We start from the raw sequence: 16,366 nt of genomic DNA on the forward strand, positions 1-16,366 counted from the left end.
AAATAATTTTTGATCGTTTTCCTGCTGTTTGTGTTTAGCAGCTGTGCTAGATTCAATGCTGCTGTTATTTCATGTCCATACAGTTCTTCTGTCATTCTGAATTTATAAGAAACAGTTAAACAATTCTGGACAGTTCCCTGCCCGCCGTGCTGGGTAAATAAATGGAGAGAGAAACAGACCCTCCAAAGATATAATTCCGTTTCAGTCTTTTTGTGTATTGAACATTCAAAAGAGATAAATGAAGTAAGGCTTACTGCCAAGGTGTGTGTCTTTGTCCGCTTCAGCTCCAAGCTGAGGACAGCGACACAAGAGCCACACAGGTAGGCTCCAGTCGCTGTCCTCAGTGCCGCAGAAAAGCGCTGAAACGTAGATGAAGGAGAACCCGTTTTTTGGGGGGCTTATTTTAACTGGCCCATCCAGTTTTCTGGAGGCCCACCCACAATCAAAATCCTGGCGCCGCTAGTGACTGGAACTAGTGTGGAGAAGCAACTTGTCGGACAGCCTCAGGCCTGCTATTATAGTCGTAAGATATATCAAATTATAAAACAATAAAAAAATATTGTAATGACCACAGGCGAGGTAGTGAGCGAAGTAAGTCCATAGGAGCTTTATTAGATTCCTCAAAAGGACAGACAGGCGCAGCTCAACCGGAACACTCAACAACCGGAAACCCCCGGGACCCCCCTCTCAGAAGGCCCGCCCTTCCTCCCAAACCCTGTGACGCTACATTATGTTCTAGTGTTTAGCAGCTTCCATGGCTGTATCTTTGTCCAACACAGGCGATCGCAGACGAACTCCCCATGCTCTTGCACCGCGCATGCTCAGGGAAACCGAGGCGCGCAGTTATAACTATGTGCGAAGATTATGGTTGCGTTTAAGGAAGTGTGATCATTCTCAATTATGAATGCAGAGCAAAACCGTGAAGTGTGAGACAGCGAGAGGGTTAATTAAATAAATAAAGGAAGAAGGAAATGTGGGTAGGGCAGACAGACTCCACACAGACATTCCACTGGGTGTGTTCAGCGGACAGGTAAGTCATGTCGCGACCTGCTCACCTGTTCTGCTTCTGCAGCAAGACACCACATTGATGTAGACGTGTTGTTGACATTCTCTCTCAGTTTCTCTGATTAATTTACTCTTCCCGTCACACTGCTTTAAACCAGGGTTCCTACTAGTGATTCGTCGAGATTTGTTGTCCTATAGAGTTTGATTATGTCAGAAATCCGAGTGTATTACTCCAGTGTCAGCGGCTGTCTCAAGGTACCGTATTGGTTTTGTTTAATTTCACATGTTATTTCTCATTTCATGTTACGACTCCCTAACTGAATACAAATGGGTGCATGGATTTCAAATAACTTCCACGACATCTCTTTACCTTGTCACTTTTAGTTTCTTGCCTTTCAGGAGCTGTTCTCGTAGGCTACAGTCTGTAGGCATACTGAGATTTCTGTAGGCCTACTGTAGTGTTCACTTTAGTATGAGGAACTGGCTCAATGGTTATGCCCACAACAACAAAATAATCACCTGGCTCTGCGTTTGCTTTTTTCTAGACGAAGAAACAACAGCAACACATACTAATGGTTTTAGACGGGAGAAAAATAGTCCACACTGACGTGGACGTTACCCAGGACCCTGAGAACAAGGACAAGATGAGGAGGATTGCCTGCAACGACGCAGCACTGCCCCCCCAGATATGCAACGGTGACCAATACTGCGGGGTGAGTCCTTAAAACCACGACCACCCCTCGGTGTCTTGATCACGTTAAAACATTAGTCAGTTCTGCATTACACAACTTCGTCGTGTTCCTACAACAGCCACACCTCTGTACGGGGGGGGGGGGGCTATGTGGGTGTGCCGCACATATTTTGCAAATATGTGCAGAACTGAATCATTGACCCCAATACAGACTGTAGTAGCAGTACCAAAGTGTTTAAGTGTGTCTTCAAACTTGTCATATTTGTTGCACACACGCACACACAGACACACGCAAAATGGCCAGTTGTTTTGTTGTATAATTAACTCTGTATTTCCTTCTTTCTAGGACTATGAGGGTTTTTTGAATGCTGTAGAGGAGGAAAAATTGACAGAGTTTCTTAAACTCTGATGACGACAAGGAAAACGTGCATTTGTGCTGACATCTTTTTTTTTTTGAAGATACAAATAAAGAGCTGTATAATTATCCATGACTCAAGAATTACTGTTGATGATTATCATTGCAGGGACACTTACCCTACTATTCGTGGATTCTCTACTAATTAATGCCATCCATTGTGCCAATATATTTTGAAGCATTATTTGTTCGATTAGGCCTTTTTTTTTGCTAATCACATATTTATTTGAATTTTTATTATTTAAAAAAATCAGTCCAATTTAATTGTATGTCCTTACCCTTGCAATGAGATATGTTAAATAAAGCCTAGAATGTATTATACATTCATACACTACATTCTAGGCCTAAGGCGTCAAGGTCTAGCCATTATAGTCCACTGCAAAAGTAAAAAGAATATTGAGTGATTTTAACAAACAGATCCATCTCAAAAAGTGCTAACAGTTTACTTTCACGCAACAATGTAAAATAAATCAGGCCTATCCGAGGGCTAAGCCTCAATGGTTTCGGTGTGAGATTGGGTGAAAGGAAGCGTTTAAAAAGCAGGCAGTGATTTGTACACTGATTAAATGCACAGACTTTGACAATCTTTCCTAGGGCGCTATGTTAGCCCGAGCCGGCTACAGGAAAGCTGTACAATGATAAACCTTCAGTTAGGGAACCTGTGTATTACGTGACAACGACCAATAGAGGTCGCTCCAAGATCTCATAATCGCCAATATTTGCCCCATGGAACGTTCACATACAAACTATGTAACCGTGGATAGTTTAAGCAGCAATGAATAAAAGAGCAACCCTCTGTTTGTCATCATGTGTTCCCTTTGCCCGATTCAAGTTGATGAACCAAACTGTCTGATGCAGTTACTTCAAATACTTGGAGTAGTTTGTATTTCATTCCATACCTTTGCCAGTAACCTCCAAATGTGTCCATATTCTTATTTTATGAAACTGTGCTAGAGGGTCGTGGACTCGTGGCTCTGTGTAAACACTGGGAGGCTAGGAGCTAGTATAGTATTGTAACTGGCTGCCTATAATTAATTAATATCAATTAATTTGTATTATTCGAGAGAGAGACAATCAGCCTATTTTATTCAGGCACAGGAATATCCCACTTCCGACTTTTTATTAGGAATTACTCTTTAGGATGGAGTTATTAAAAACGTTTTATGAAATCGCGTCATCCTTCAGCGAGAAGTGACTCATGAATATTCAATAAGTATGCGTTTATAAAGCCTGCACATGCATGTTAAAACAAATGTGGTTTGTGCTTCCGGATCCCCCGGATTCCTGGCAGCACTTCCCGCCTCACACACATTTTGGACCATTAGCCGGTTTTCCCAGCAGACATTTGAATTGAAAATAAAAATACAAATAGTCTCCAGATAATCGTGTTGGTTGCCCCCCCCCCCCCCCCCCCACACACACACACACACACACACACACACACACACACCTCATTTAAACATCTGTTGGTTATTTATCTGTGATGGTGAAACAGCAATGTGGTGGACATCTGTCCTGCATAAACCCACTCACTTAGAGTGAAGAACATGATTAGAAGATACCTCATTCACCTTCCTGTATTGATTTGGGCTCAGAATATAAACACAGGTTTAGATTAACATGCAAGCGGCGATAGATATAAAGATTTGATTTTAACAGAGGGGGAGATTGGATTTTTAGGTCCAGTGTCTTCGTTAAATTTCCTTTGATGGAAATTGTGTGCCATTGCTGAGTAGGCCTACTTCCAGCCCGGGATCTGTGGTGCTGTTTCACCCCTGAAGTCCTGCTATAATAACATAGAAGGACTGCAGCTTGATCCAAGATTACTGGCCAGTGATATCATCCTTGGCCCTGAAAAAGTGAATAAAGATAATTAATAGAAATAAATGTTATCCTATCCTCACATTACCTTCTCCTCAAAGATGTCAGCAATGCACACAACGTCTAAACACGAATGCGATTCAACTATTTAAAAATAAACTACTTTACACTCCTCCTCATTGAATAAGAGAGGCCTGTTGGATTTTCCGGAATTAGTGAGTTTTGAATGTGAAAGTCATTTAAATCCATTTTTATTAGTTTGAATAGTTGTTCTTTCTTCCAATTGAAACATACATTTTAATGTAAATTTGAAGGGCTTCTGGCCTGCGTTATGGTCGATTGTGATAAAGATGTGGTGTTAGACCACATCTCAGACTACACAAAACACAAATATGTTGAGGTTGTCGCTTAGCCTGTCTCCGCCCGCCTAAGTACTTCCGCTCAATTTGAATTTTCCTTCAGTACTAGACTCTCTGTACAAATGAAATGAAGTACAAAAGTCTGGTAGGACCAGGCTAGTTGTCACTAGTACTGGACTCGAAAAAGTTGCGATTTTTCATGAACTATAACATTTACTTCATAACATGAGGATAGGATAGTGTAGAGGCATAGGGTGACTGACTCCCAACCGAAAGGTTCCTTGTTCGATTCCCACGGTCACCAGTCTACCTGTGAGCGTAATTTCAGAGCCCCCTACTTGCTCTTAAATTACATGTATCCAAGGTTGCATTGGACAAAAGTATCGTCTTAATAAAATCATCAGCAAATCTATACAACTATTTCTTACCAATTCGGTCAGAACCAATAACAACCACGATGAGCCAGGGGATGAATGCAAAGTCTTTATGTATATATATATATATATATATATATATATATGTTATAAATGTATATATCTCTTCAACATTACTGCATAACAACATATTCACAGAACACACACTGTAAGTATACAACAGAATCGACAGACACTTGATATGATGGCGGTGAGGAACATGGCTTTCGAGGCAGCTTCCCTTTTGGTGACCACTGACCCCAGTCCAAGCGGTGCGCCAACTTCTGTGTATAGAGTCATTTCAAAGCTTCAGCAAACTTAGAAAAAAAAAAACGGAAATAAATACTGTACAAGAAGTAAGAACATATACGTAATGCTATGTTTTTTCATATTTTTGTTCTTTTCTCTTTAGAAATCACCAGAATAAAAAGTTCTCGACAATAGAACAGCTTGATAAGCATTTTGAGGACAGGAGCAATTTCCCTTTTCGAAAACCTCTTTCTAATATTCCAAATATATATATATATATATATATATATATATATATATATATATATATATATATATATATATATATATATATATATATATAAATAAATAAATAAATATATATATAAATATATATATATATATATATAGAGATAATTGATATAAAGTGCCTTCCTTCATCATTGGTGACCAAACAGCGTGAATGATAGCATACATCTGGGGGAAAAATCCTGAAATAGTTTGGGCACGTCAGCCCATAGAACTAGAGTAGATAGAAGGGCTTCTTCCCAGAGCATCATGATATTTAGTTGTGTTTATCAATGTTGACACAGGAATCATAGTAATAATGATAGTAATAATTATAATATTATAATAATAACAATAATAATATAATGGTAATAATTATAAAATAATACACATAATTAATATAAGACTGAATATTGTCATGATGCCTCGACAGTGATAATGACTTCTCATCGCTTCTTTCTCTCCTAATATTCTTGTAATTAAAATCATGAGGAAGCTTATTTCAAAAGGATCGCCCAGTCTGTTAATTTAAGCTCTATGTGGTCGACCCCCGCAGTACTCCCTTATAACAACATGTATAAATAAAGGAATTCAACGACCTGGAATAATAACACACAAAATAAATGATCTTAACACCATTACTGAACCAGAGTGAACCTAATTCAAGCTTCAACCGGTTGAATACACTCAATGCACTTTTTGCGCTGGGGACAATTTGTGCTCTGGGGACAAGGTAAAGACCCTTTAAACAGAGGTATAGTATGTGGGAGAAAACATGGACAGATACGTGTTGTGGTTCTTGCTGTCTTAATTGATGCTTAAAAACATCACTCTCGAATCACGGTTACATACTTGGAGCCCTTTCCTTAGTTGGTTTTTGTTTTAGACTTAATTCCATCTCTTGATATTTATAACCTCCAGGTTCAGAGATAACTAATCTGTTTTAGTTCAACCATCTGGAATGACTAATTAGCAAAAGCCAAGAATAAGAAGTGCATTTAATGAGTGCAGTCAGCCGGTTCAATGCAATCGGTGGAACAAGTACTGAAAATACTGTCTCACTCCCTGAACCCTGAACTGTCCATCCTTGTGGTTTGATCTGATTTACAAGCGTCTATATTCCCAACAAGATTAATTAAAGGAAAGTTCAAGTCCTCAAAATGAGAGTTTGTTATCTCCTCACCCTGATATCAGTTGGAATTCCAGTGCAGCTTTAACCTCCTCGTCACATAGATGAGGCTAGTGTAGCGCGCAAGGAGCCATTTGCACGAGACAACAGTAAAGGGAATAAAGGCTATTTTAATTAATTTACTTTAGAAACAATTATGAAATTATGAATTATGAAATACTGACATGTTTGATAGGAGATTTTAAACCTTTAAGGACCAACTTTTCCTTAACCATGCTTCAATATGCTTCATGTGCTAAAATTCTCGAATTATTCTATGGTCAAATTAGTTTGACTTATTTCCGTCCATCCTGACCCGAGTACTTTCGTCAACACCGACTTTGAAATTCTAAGCTAGCTAATCTTTAATTTAAACAGCTTCGCCAGGGTAGAAATAAATCATTATAATAAATAATTAGTTCAAATCTGCACTTTGCACTTCCTGAAACCAACTCATCATTTCCTACGGTAAAACGTCAAGATGGTAACCACATGTTGCAAATGTTGACTGCTTGTGTTCCAGGACACCATCAAAAAGACAACAAAAAAAAACTGCCAGCAGGTAGACATCCTGCTTACATGCACAAAAATATACTAAACAAATAGCCTGATGTCATGCCAGATGTGTAAACGGGGCAAGCACCGGTATGATACTGCATTGTTTTGTTATATTCACGTGAATCAGTTCATAGCTCGGTTCCTGTCTGAAATCAGGACACTCGCGTCAGAAACTTCCAACCACCAACCCTTCACAGCTAACTTTGAAGCCACCCAAAACATCCAACACCATATGTCTTTGCATGCCAACAACGCTTTGACAATAACAGATGCATGATTTAGAAGACATATTTAATAAAACCTTAAAAGGGCACCCCCCCCCCCAACACACATCTCGTGTTACGGGGACCGGCCCATCGGGATCTCAGGGTGAAGTGGAGGTTTTGGCTGTGTTCTCTCTCTCTCCCTCTCTCCCCCCTTCCCTCAGTACTCCCTGGCCTCCTCCAGCTCGTTCAGGAACACTTCTTGGTGAGGGTTCTCGGGGCACGCCAGCCCGCGGTTGGGCGGTCGCACGGCGTGGAAGCGGCTCCAGTCCCCCCGGCAGAGGATCCAGGGCAGCACGTCCACCTTGAAGTGCAGCTCGGGGGAGAACTCGGTGCTGATCAGGTTGGGCGTGCCGGCACCCTTCCCCCGCGTGAGCAGCCGCCCGCGCTCGTCGTAGCAGCACTGCTGCGCCGCCAGTGTGGAGGAGTCGCCGGAGAGCGTGGAGCGGAGGCAGGAGCGTGCCGACGGCTTGTACACGTCCAGGCGCTCCGCGGGGCCGCTGGCGTCGCGCCACCGGAAGGGCCGGCCGCGGGCCTCGTCGTGGAGGCTGACCACCGCGTAGGCCGCCGCCGACGGGTAGGAGCAGGGGCAGCCGGGCAGCTCGGACAGCACCTGGTGCAGGTAGCGCTGGAGAAAGTCGCTCTTGCAGCTCAGCCACTTCTCGCAGGTGTCCACGTCTGGAGGTTAGAGGGAGGAGGACACGCGTATTACGGCCAGGGTAATTACGGAGCCTGAATTCTACCACGGCAAATCGGTTCTTCTAAAACCAAGTCCTTCCCTGTTCCTCTCAAGGTAAGTTTTACCAACTGAGTCTCGTCGGCTATATGCTATTTAGTTATTTTGGAGGTGCTTTTATTCAAAGGGAGTAACATACGTTTCATTAAGGAAAAGCTCGGGGTCGAACGATAGCCGATGGTTTCTGAGATGGCCTGAACCATAGCTGTTCCTAGATGTCACATACGTGACTTTTAATAGGGATATGGGGTCAGGTAATTTAATCAAGGGTTTAGGAATGAAGACAATGGGTTTCATAACAATACCTTCTCAGCTTGGAGACAGACACCCTGACTACCCCCTCAGGAAATACAAACAAAACACAGCTCAACCGACCTGTCCCGAAGGGTTCTGTGCCGTTCTCCATCTCAAAGGGGAAGGGCTCCACCAATGTGTTGACATCATCTACGAAAAGCAAAGAGTAGCTTATGAAGGCCATAGCTCCAACCAGTAGAGGCACACAGACAGTGTGTTAAAGTACATATTCACAAAAAGCTAGATCCAACTCACCAGGACAAAGTTCCTGGTCACATCTGGAGGCCTCGGTCAGGGTGCAGGAGTAGCCACACGACTTGGTTCTCTTGCGTTCTCCTTGGCCACAGGTCACCGAGCAGGGGGTCCAGGCAGACCACTCCTCTGTCTCCTTCTCTGTGGGAAGCCAAACAGGAGGGGAACCATCGATCCAGTCAATTTTACCCTGTTTTTACCAACAACAAGACGTCATTTCAAACGTGATCCCTGCATTCGGCCTCTCTCTAGGAGCCACAGTGCAGCGCCCAGGGATCGACCCCAGGTCTAATTCCAGAGCACTGGCAGGATTATTCACCATTCCTTCAACATTTATGCATTTTGGTGTGGGAGGAAACCAGAGCATCCAGCGAACACTGAAACTCCACAAAGAAAGGTGACAGCTTGGTTTGAACGCAAGGCCTTATTGCCATGCTTATCGCCCTGCAAACGTACTTGTGTAATCTATCCAGAATTCATCCATCTTTAGATTTCATGTGTACTCAACCCTCAAACTCTGATAATTGATACTTTTGACACCAATAACAAACAATACTTGAACACTCATTGTTGCTTGGGGTAGATGGCGGTATTTAAGAATTGCTGCACTTTTCTCCCGAGGAATGTTCTGGCCCCTAATATGGAAGAGACGGAATGTTCTGGACCCTAATTCATAGAATGTTGTATAGGCTTCCATAGTCAATACCAAATGGCAGTTATTTCCCCCTCTGATGTAAACTTTCCCATACAACCATTAGTCATTCAAGTCGTATGTTATGTACCCTTCAGTGAATTAAAGAGGGAGAGAGAAACAGAGACAGAAGGGGACTAGGGTGGGTGGATCAGTGTGCAGTGTTAATGACATGGAGACATGTTTTAAAAAAAGAAGTAATTTCCAATTAAAGGAGAAGGGTGCAGTAATACCAGCCTGGGTGCTCCCTTTGCCCTCGTGGGTGCTGCCCAACGGCCATGTGACCCGGGTCTCAGAAGGGTTTTAATTACGGGATGGGTTAAAATAGGCAGCCTTGATTTAGGCCTAAGCAGCGTTTGGATCGCACCAAATCACAGGCAATTTTGCTGGATTCTTTTAATGTATTTTCTCTGGCTAGACGGTTTGTTCTCTGGATCCACATTTATATTATTTGGCGGATGCAGTGTAGGACACATGGCTTTGACTGTTTTTGTTGTTTTTTATCTACAACCTCTGTGCTTGAGCACCTCCACACATGAAGCAAGGGATTACACGGGTATGGGCTATTCAGATCCATATAGCGCCTGGGGTCGACCACAACAAAGGCCAACACAAGCTTCTGTGAAATATAACGGCTTTTTCCTAAAGGCAATTAAGACCTTCAGAAGGGGTGCCAATATCATCCTTTCTCTCTGCATCCTGCAAAAATATCTTCAAAATGATCCACCCTCATGTGCTCATTTAATCGGTCATTTCCTATTTACACCCAGGGTTCTTAAACTCTGTCTCTGTACGAGACCCATGCCTACCGAGACGGGCCGCCACTTTCTTTTTCCCACCGGAAGAAAGCAGGAAGATAAACAACAAACAACAAAGCCATAAATGCTTGGGCCGAGCCCTTGAAAGCCCCTCAAAATTCTTGAACTGGCTCGTAGCGCCCGGCCGCAGAGGGCAGTGAGGGCCACCGGGGTCCGGGATGGATGGGGGCACGGGGGCCCGTGGGATGGATGAAAGAACCAGCCGAATGGCCCCTGTCATTCTGGATTCCCAATCTGCCCTCTAATTGTCCGCAAAGCCGCGGGCTGTTTTGTCCCTGCAGCACAGTGGCGGCCTCACGCTGCCATTAGCGAGCGCATCGGCTCCATCTTCAAAAGACGGGCCTCTACAAACCAGCACAACCAGTGTCCACTTCAAAGTGCCCCGGAGCCCACAATGGCATGATGGTCTAGTGCCCATGTTCCCACTCCTGGCATGCACCGGCCCACTCTGGCAGTTAAGACGGGCTATGCCGCCATCCGCCAAAGTCAATATCTCTCAATATTCTCTCTCTCTCTCTCTCTCTTTCACTCTATCACCCTCTCTCTCTCCCCCCCTCTCTCTCCCCGCTCTCTCTCTCTATTGCACTCTCTCTCCCTTCCCCCCCCCTTTCCTCTCTCTCTCTCTCTCTCTCTCTCTCTCTCTCTCTCTCTCTCTCTCTCTCTACAAACATTCCAGCCCTTTTCATAGTTAATTGTATATCATTCCATACAACAAGCTCAAAACCTACCAGGGAACCTATTCATTTTTTCCCTAATTATCTCAAACAAATGCGGTTATATCTGTTGCAGTTAAAAATAATTTGGAAGCAGTAATTACTTGCTCCCCAGGAAGCCACACGGAACACAATGTGAAATATGCTCAAGCGCAAATATTTTAATACGGCCATAATGGCAGACGGTGAGCACTTGGCAATGCTTACCATAGTAGCTCTGCATGGGATCCCAGCCCTCGTTCCAGTGGCTATCCCAGTCCCCTCCTACGCCACTGGGAAGGGGCTCCTCACTGCCATAGTCCAAGGAGTAGTCTTCCTCCTCCTCTTCCATCTCCTCCTCCTCCTCTCCGATGTCGTCCAGACCGGAGCGGCCGGTGCTGTCCTCGCTGGAGTCCGCATCGGTGTATCCCCAGAAGAGAGGCCAGAAGAGCTTCTTCCCACCCAGCCAGTCGATGGTGGAGGATGGGGCAGAGGGCGGCTGCCAGTCCTTTTCCTTGGACAGGTCCATCTCCACCTCCATCTGGGGATCATCCACCACTTCGATGGTCACCTGGGGCGTGAGAACGTGGTCAGATGTCTGTATAAAACGCAAACTCTAAACGCAGATGACGTCTGTGTCATGACGCAAGCAGTCTACCGCTTGTGAAGCTCAAAAAGGAAACACAGCAGAGTGATCAATTGTGCTGATAAACGCCGCAGACACACTCGTTTGTAGTTGATCGTTGATCTTTGAACACATGAGCATTGGGCGACAAACGTATTTGGGGCTAGTGAACCATCTCCACAAATTATCGGTGTATATCGGGATGGCCCCGAACTTTGTTCAGCCAGCCAGAGATGAGCACGATCACTGAGACAGATCAAACCAACCTAGCTAGATGAGCCACCTTCCATAGCTCCGAATGAGTCATCCAAGACACGACCGTTTTCAACAGCAGCAACTTCCGACATGTTCAATTAGGTGGCAATAAAAGGAGATAAACTCAATTCAGCGTACGCTTCTCGGTTATTAACTTTTTTCAACCTATAAGAATCTCAAAGATGCCCTTTAAGTCACTGGGAATGCATTCTTTAATTAACTTTATTTGTATTTACCAACTTGAGTTTCACCATTCCTATGAAATTTCCTCTTGGTAATATAGTCCTTCTATGTTTTTAATCAACGCCAAGTTTCCCTCACCACTACACACCCCGAGCCTCCCATGTGAGCAAGCCTTAAAAGGCCTCTTCAAAAGCAGCTACCACCTCCATTCATACCTCCATCTAAGCCAGAGACGACCGACGTGACGCCTCACCTGTATATTGGGGTTCTGAGAGCTGATATCAGCGTTGGCCAGGTCTGGAAAGTTTTTGAGGTCCAGGATGAAGGGTTTGGTCTCTTCTTCTGGTTCCGGCTGGGGCAGGACCCCCACCAAGCGATGCGGTGATAGAGAGCCCCTCCTCTGGAGCCCGTGGTTCTCGGGCAGGATACTCTGGACCTGGTTATGCTCCTCCGGTTCCTGTGCCATGTTCTGAACCTCATCCTTCTGGACAGCAGCCTGGGTCTGACCAAGAAAGACATGTTGTTTTTTAATGTGTGGCCTTAACGATTTAGTTTGCATGCAAAGCATCTTTTAGATACAGGTCATTAATGAGCAGGATGGGACTAGGGGCAGCGCTCTCCAAGATGCCTTCAGGTAAGCCTGTCGGCATTGGGGCTCAAACCCAGAACCTTTCGGCTGAGAGGATTAACAAATTACATCTAGTGGCGTCCGGCGACAACAGAACAATAATAGCCAATGGCCATCGGCCCATTTCTTGGTTCTCGTTTCCAGGACCGAAATATCCAGCATTTCACAGCTCTGTTAGTGTTTTCTTTCTTTTTTTAAAAGCCATCAAGGCACCCTAGCATTCCTCCAATCAGCAGACCCCGACCTCGCTGCCCACCCCCCACCACCACCCGTTTCCCACAGCAGCCATGGTACCCAGGCCCTCTGGACAAAGAAGGGGCCTGTGTAGCATGGATCCCTCCTCTCCACTCACTTAATGAGAGGCCCTGGGATGCCCGGGACCCCTGCACTGGGGCATGGGGGGGTTTGTGTTGGGGGTGGGGGGTGTGAACTTCATCGCCATGGGGTCCATGCAGGTCGTTGGGGGGAGGGGCCGGGGGGTTTAGTTATCATGGTGGCACATATCTGTGAAAAACAACATCTGAGGTATGCCTAAATGTGTACGTCAAAGCCAGCTTTTACTCTTTATTAAAATGTATGCATGGCATCATTTTTATTTCACCTCACTTTAATCAAAAATAAATGTTTCGATGCTCGTCTTTGACTGATCATCCTTTAGAAATGTCTTTCATTTGTGATTCCTGCCCATGTAAATCCCTCCAAACGGCCTGTGTGATTGAAAGCTTCACCATAAATAAACGTCCCTTGCCTTCACTGAAATCCTGTGATCCACACCTTTCCTGGTGAATGATAATGACCGCAGTAATCGGCATGTTAGATCGGTTGCGTCCATAAAATAAATAAACTATCTACTAAGGAGGATAGCTTCTTAAGTAAGCCCTTACTGTATCAATACATCCTCACCAGGGGACCAATACAATCCTACACACAGTGTGGAAAACTGTGCTCACACACACACACACGGACCAACGGACAGCTTGTTGCTTGCACCAGGGTCCGACAACAAGGAGGGAGGGGGGCACATACCTTCACACCCCCCTCCTCCTTTCATCCTGTTGCACATCTGGATCGCGTGTTCCATTGCCCCGCATATCTCTCTCCTCCTTTCTACCCCCTCTGTGATCCCTCCACATGCCTCCTCCTCCTCCCCATCTCCTCGGCCAGTAGGAGCGTGCAGGGACGATCAAAGCAGACGCCCGATGGCTGTATCTTAGCGTTGGCTAAGATACAGCCATCGGCACCACCGCCCCCCTCCACCCACCCCTGCTGGATGTCCCGGACCCTGACACGCATTAAGCCAGTGGAATAGGTTGACCAGGGAGGGTAGGGTATACAGGTTTAAAGGGTTGAGTATACAGGGGTATAGAGCTTAGTGTGCAGGTTTATAGGGTCAAGTATACAGGCGAATGGGGTTGAGTATACAGGCTTGTGTGGTTGAGTATATAGGGTGATAGGGTTGAGTGTGAACGGTTATAGGGTTGCATTTACAGGTTCCTAGGGTTGAGTAAACAGGGTTATAGGGTTGAGTAAACAGGGTTATAGGGTTGAGTTTACAGGCGTATAGGGTTGAGTTAACATGGTCCTAGGGTTGAGTAAACAGGGTTATAGGGTTGAGTATACAGGCGTAGAGGGTTGAGTTTACAGGGTTATAGGGTTGAGTTTACAGGCATATGGGGTTGGGTACACAGGGTTATAGGGTTGAGTATGGAGGTGGAAGAAGCATGTGTGTGTATGTGTGGAGCAAGGGCTGGGGTGCACAGGCTATGTGGCAGGCCTTGATTTACGCAACCGTAAATATCAAAGGTTCTCCTGCACCCGGCCGTTTCCAAACCATTACAGAAGAACAATAAACTATGGGGCCGCTTTGATCGCCTTTTTCAAATCTAAAAAACAAAAAGAAGGTGTGGGGGGGGGGGGGGGGGGGGGGGGTGCAAAACGAGATGGAGTAGAGGGGGAGAGGGGGGAGGGGGGGAGGCAACGCAGACAGAGGCCATTCTCTCCTCCCACCTCCTCCTCCACCTCCTCCCACTTCACCCCTATGAGATGAGAGACCCCCCGGGTGAGAAAAAACAGGAAATTCCACATTAACACAAAAAAGGGCCAACGTAAACAATCAGACTGGTGACCTTTGACCCCGCCCGTGCTCTGGCAGGAGAGGAAGCTCAGGAGGTATGACTTAGCATGGGGACAGTTACATAGGGCTGGTTACCTTACCGGGTGCATTATAACTGCACAGACAGGTAGAAGGTCATATCTTCTGAAGAAAACCCCAGTTGATGACCATGGATGACAAACACACACAGTCAATGGCATCTACAGCATCTCTTTCTTCTCTCTCTCTGTCTCTCTTTATCTGTCCCCCCTTTCGGTCTCTCTCTCTCTCTCTCTCAGCCCTGCTCCTCTTTGACATTTAACTGACATCAAACACATGGATGATATGAGTGAGGCAGCGCGGCAGGATATCTATGGGAGGAAAAAAGTTCAAAGGCACGGCACACATACACACACTAAAACCCAAACACACATCCAAACACACACACACACACACACACACACACACACACACACACACACACACACAATCTATTTTCATACGAATCATTCACTTGAAATCACAACATTCACACAGTACACTAAACACACCCGATCTATTTTCATTTTCACTTGAATACACAACACACACAGTACACACAGTACACACAAGCTTCCCAGGGGCTGGAAACCGTCTCTGATACCTTAAATGGATGGAAAGAAGGAACCTGACATTATATACTGCGATCCGAGCTGGATACACTGCATTTCGTTTCTGCTCTGCATGCCTCCAATTTTTGCTTTGAAAATTGACCTTTGTTTGTTTTTACAACAAAAATAAAAGTTTGCGATAACATAACTTTTTCCTACGTTGGAAAAATAACAGATCTGTAATATATGAGGTGAAGGGCCAAGATAAGTGATCTGATCAAATTAGCAATTTATTGCATGTCCTCCGCAGGTGTGATCACGTGCATCGTCGCGAGAGCTACTCGAGACACGTGTTGCTGAGCTGGTTTAGAAAACTACGTTAGAACAACACACAATTCAAAAATAAACTCTGAACTCTTACCTCCAGAGACAGGCCGTTGTGGTGCAGTCTGTGGGCGACGTTCTTGTGTCTGGTGGGGAAGCCCGTCACAACACTAGCGACAAGTAGAAGCCAAATCATCAAGACCTTTCCAAATCTCCCGGCAAGTTGACGCATCTTCTCACCGAATTGCTTCTTTCGAAGATTTTGCTTCACGTTGAATCTCGTCTATTCTATCCCCTCTTGATCGGCTTGGACTATGGACGACAACTGGTTAACTTTAGAAATAGCTGAGTTCCCTGTCTATCGGTTTATAAGAACAAGTGGTTTTCCCGACTTGCCAGCTTCACAGTCTCGCACTTTATGAAGACGCGCGCCAGTGCTCCAGTGAAACCAACACGCGCTCCATGTCTCCTATCAGCGACTCTCTCGGTTATCTCTGTCCATACGACGGAGTCCAGGTCGCACTTCACTGTCTCCATAAAATCACTTTGGCGGGCTTTAAGTAACCAGAAAAGCCTTAATTCCCACGCGCAAATCTCCCCATCCGCACCGGCGCGCGCTTCTTCGACTACTTTAAAATGTGAGTCATCTCCTCGCGCGTGGGTGTTCTCTTCCAATACATTGACATCTGGAGTTCATGGTGTAGACTATGCTACGCTTTTTACCTCTGCCGCGTTAATCCATTACCCAGTCGAAGTTCATCCTGGTTCGGTAGTGTTTGTGTGTGTCTCTGCGATTGCCGCATGCCGAACGCGTTCGCTAAATTGGTCTTTTTACGCACGCTTTCAGATGTCCTGAAATGGGACCGATGCTGAAGAAGTTGGGATGTGGGCGGTGCATTGCTCATAGTTCTAGTAGGGAGGAGGGGGCGCTTTGAGGTTGTCGTTCACGGAGTAGCTAGAAAGGGTTCAAGAATGTT

General features: G+C 45.1%; 2 protein-coding genes across 2 annotated transcripts; one reads left to right on the forward strand and one right to left on the reverse strand.

Moving 5' to 3' along the window:
- The first annotated feature begins 755 nt into the window (after positions 1-755).
- On the forward strand, positions 756-2,180 carry LOC307088365 (SH3 domain-binding glutamic acid-rich-like protein 3). The gene is made up of 3 exons (XM_079754223.1): positions 756-1,260; positions 1,551-1,718; positions 2,043-2,180. The coding sequence occupies exons 1-3, from the start codon at positions 1,213-1,215 to the stop codon at positions 2,103-2,105; spliced, it is 279 nt and encodes a 92-aa protein (XP_079610349.1). The 5' UTR covers positions 756-1,212; the 3' UTR covers positions 2,106-2,180.
- A 3,187-nt stretch (positions 2,181-5,367) lies between these two features.
- ism2b (isthmin 2b) lies at positions 5,368-16,158 on the reverse strand. Its single transcript, XM_079753541.1, has 6 exons — positions 15,487-16,158; positions 12,009-12,257; positions 10,921-11,263; positions 8,495-8,632; positions 8,321-8,389; positions 5,368-7,887 (listed from the first exon to the last, which is right to left on the reverse strand). The coding sequence occupies exons 1-6, from the start codon at positions 15,619-15,621 to the stop codon at positions 7,370-7,372; spliced, it is 1,452 nt and encodes a 483-aa protein (XP_079609667.1). The 5' UTR covers positions 15,622-16,158; the 3' UTR covers positions 5,368-7,369.
- Between the last annotated feature and the right edge of the window lie 208 nt (positions 16,159-16,366).

Source organism: Pollachius pollachius (genome assembly GCF_949987615.1).
Source record: "Pollachius pollachius genome assembly, chromosome: 16".
NCBI lineage: Eukaryota > Metazoa > Chordata > Actinopteri > Gadiformes > Gadidae > Pollachius > Pollachius pollachius.

What these genes read in the sequence shown, in the direction of transcription:
- LOC307088365 (XM_079754223.1), top strand. Translation starts at nt 1,213, where the DNA reads ATGTCAGAAATCCGAGTGTATTACTCCAGTGTCAGCGGCTGTCTCAAG. An exon ending in GTGTCAGCGGCTGTCTCAAG is followed by an intron (nt 1,261 to 1,550) that starts GTACCGTATTGG and finishes GCTTTTTTCTAG; the next exon opens with ACGAAGAAACAACAGCAACA. An exon ending in ACGGTGACCAATACTGCGGG is followed by an intron (nt 1,719 to 2,042) that starts GTGAGTCCTTAA and finishes CCTTCTTTCTAG; the next exon opens with GACTATGAGGGTTTTTTGAA.
- ism2b (XM_079753541.1), bottom strand. Translation starts at nt 15,621, where the DNA reads ATGCGTCAACTTGCCGGGAGATTTGGAAAGGTCTTGATGATTTGGCTT. An exon ending in TCCCATGCAGAGCTACTATG is followed by an intron (nt 8,633 to 10,920) that starts GTAAGCATTGCC and finishes GGCTTCCCACAG; the next exon opens with AGAAGGAGACAGAGGAGTGG. An exon ending in TGACCAGGAACTTTGTCCTG is followed by an intron (nt 8,390 to 8,494) that starts GTGAGTTGGATC and finishes TGCTTTTCGTAG; the next exon opens with ATGATGTCAACACATTGGTG.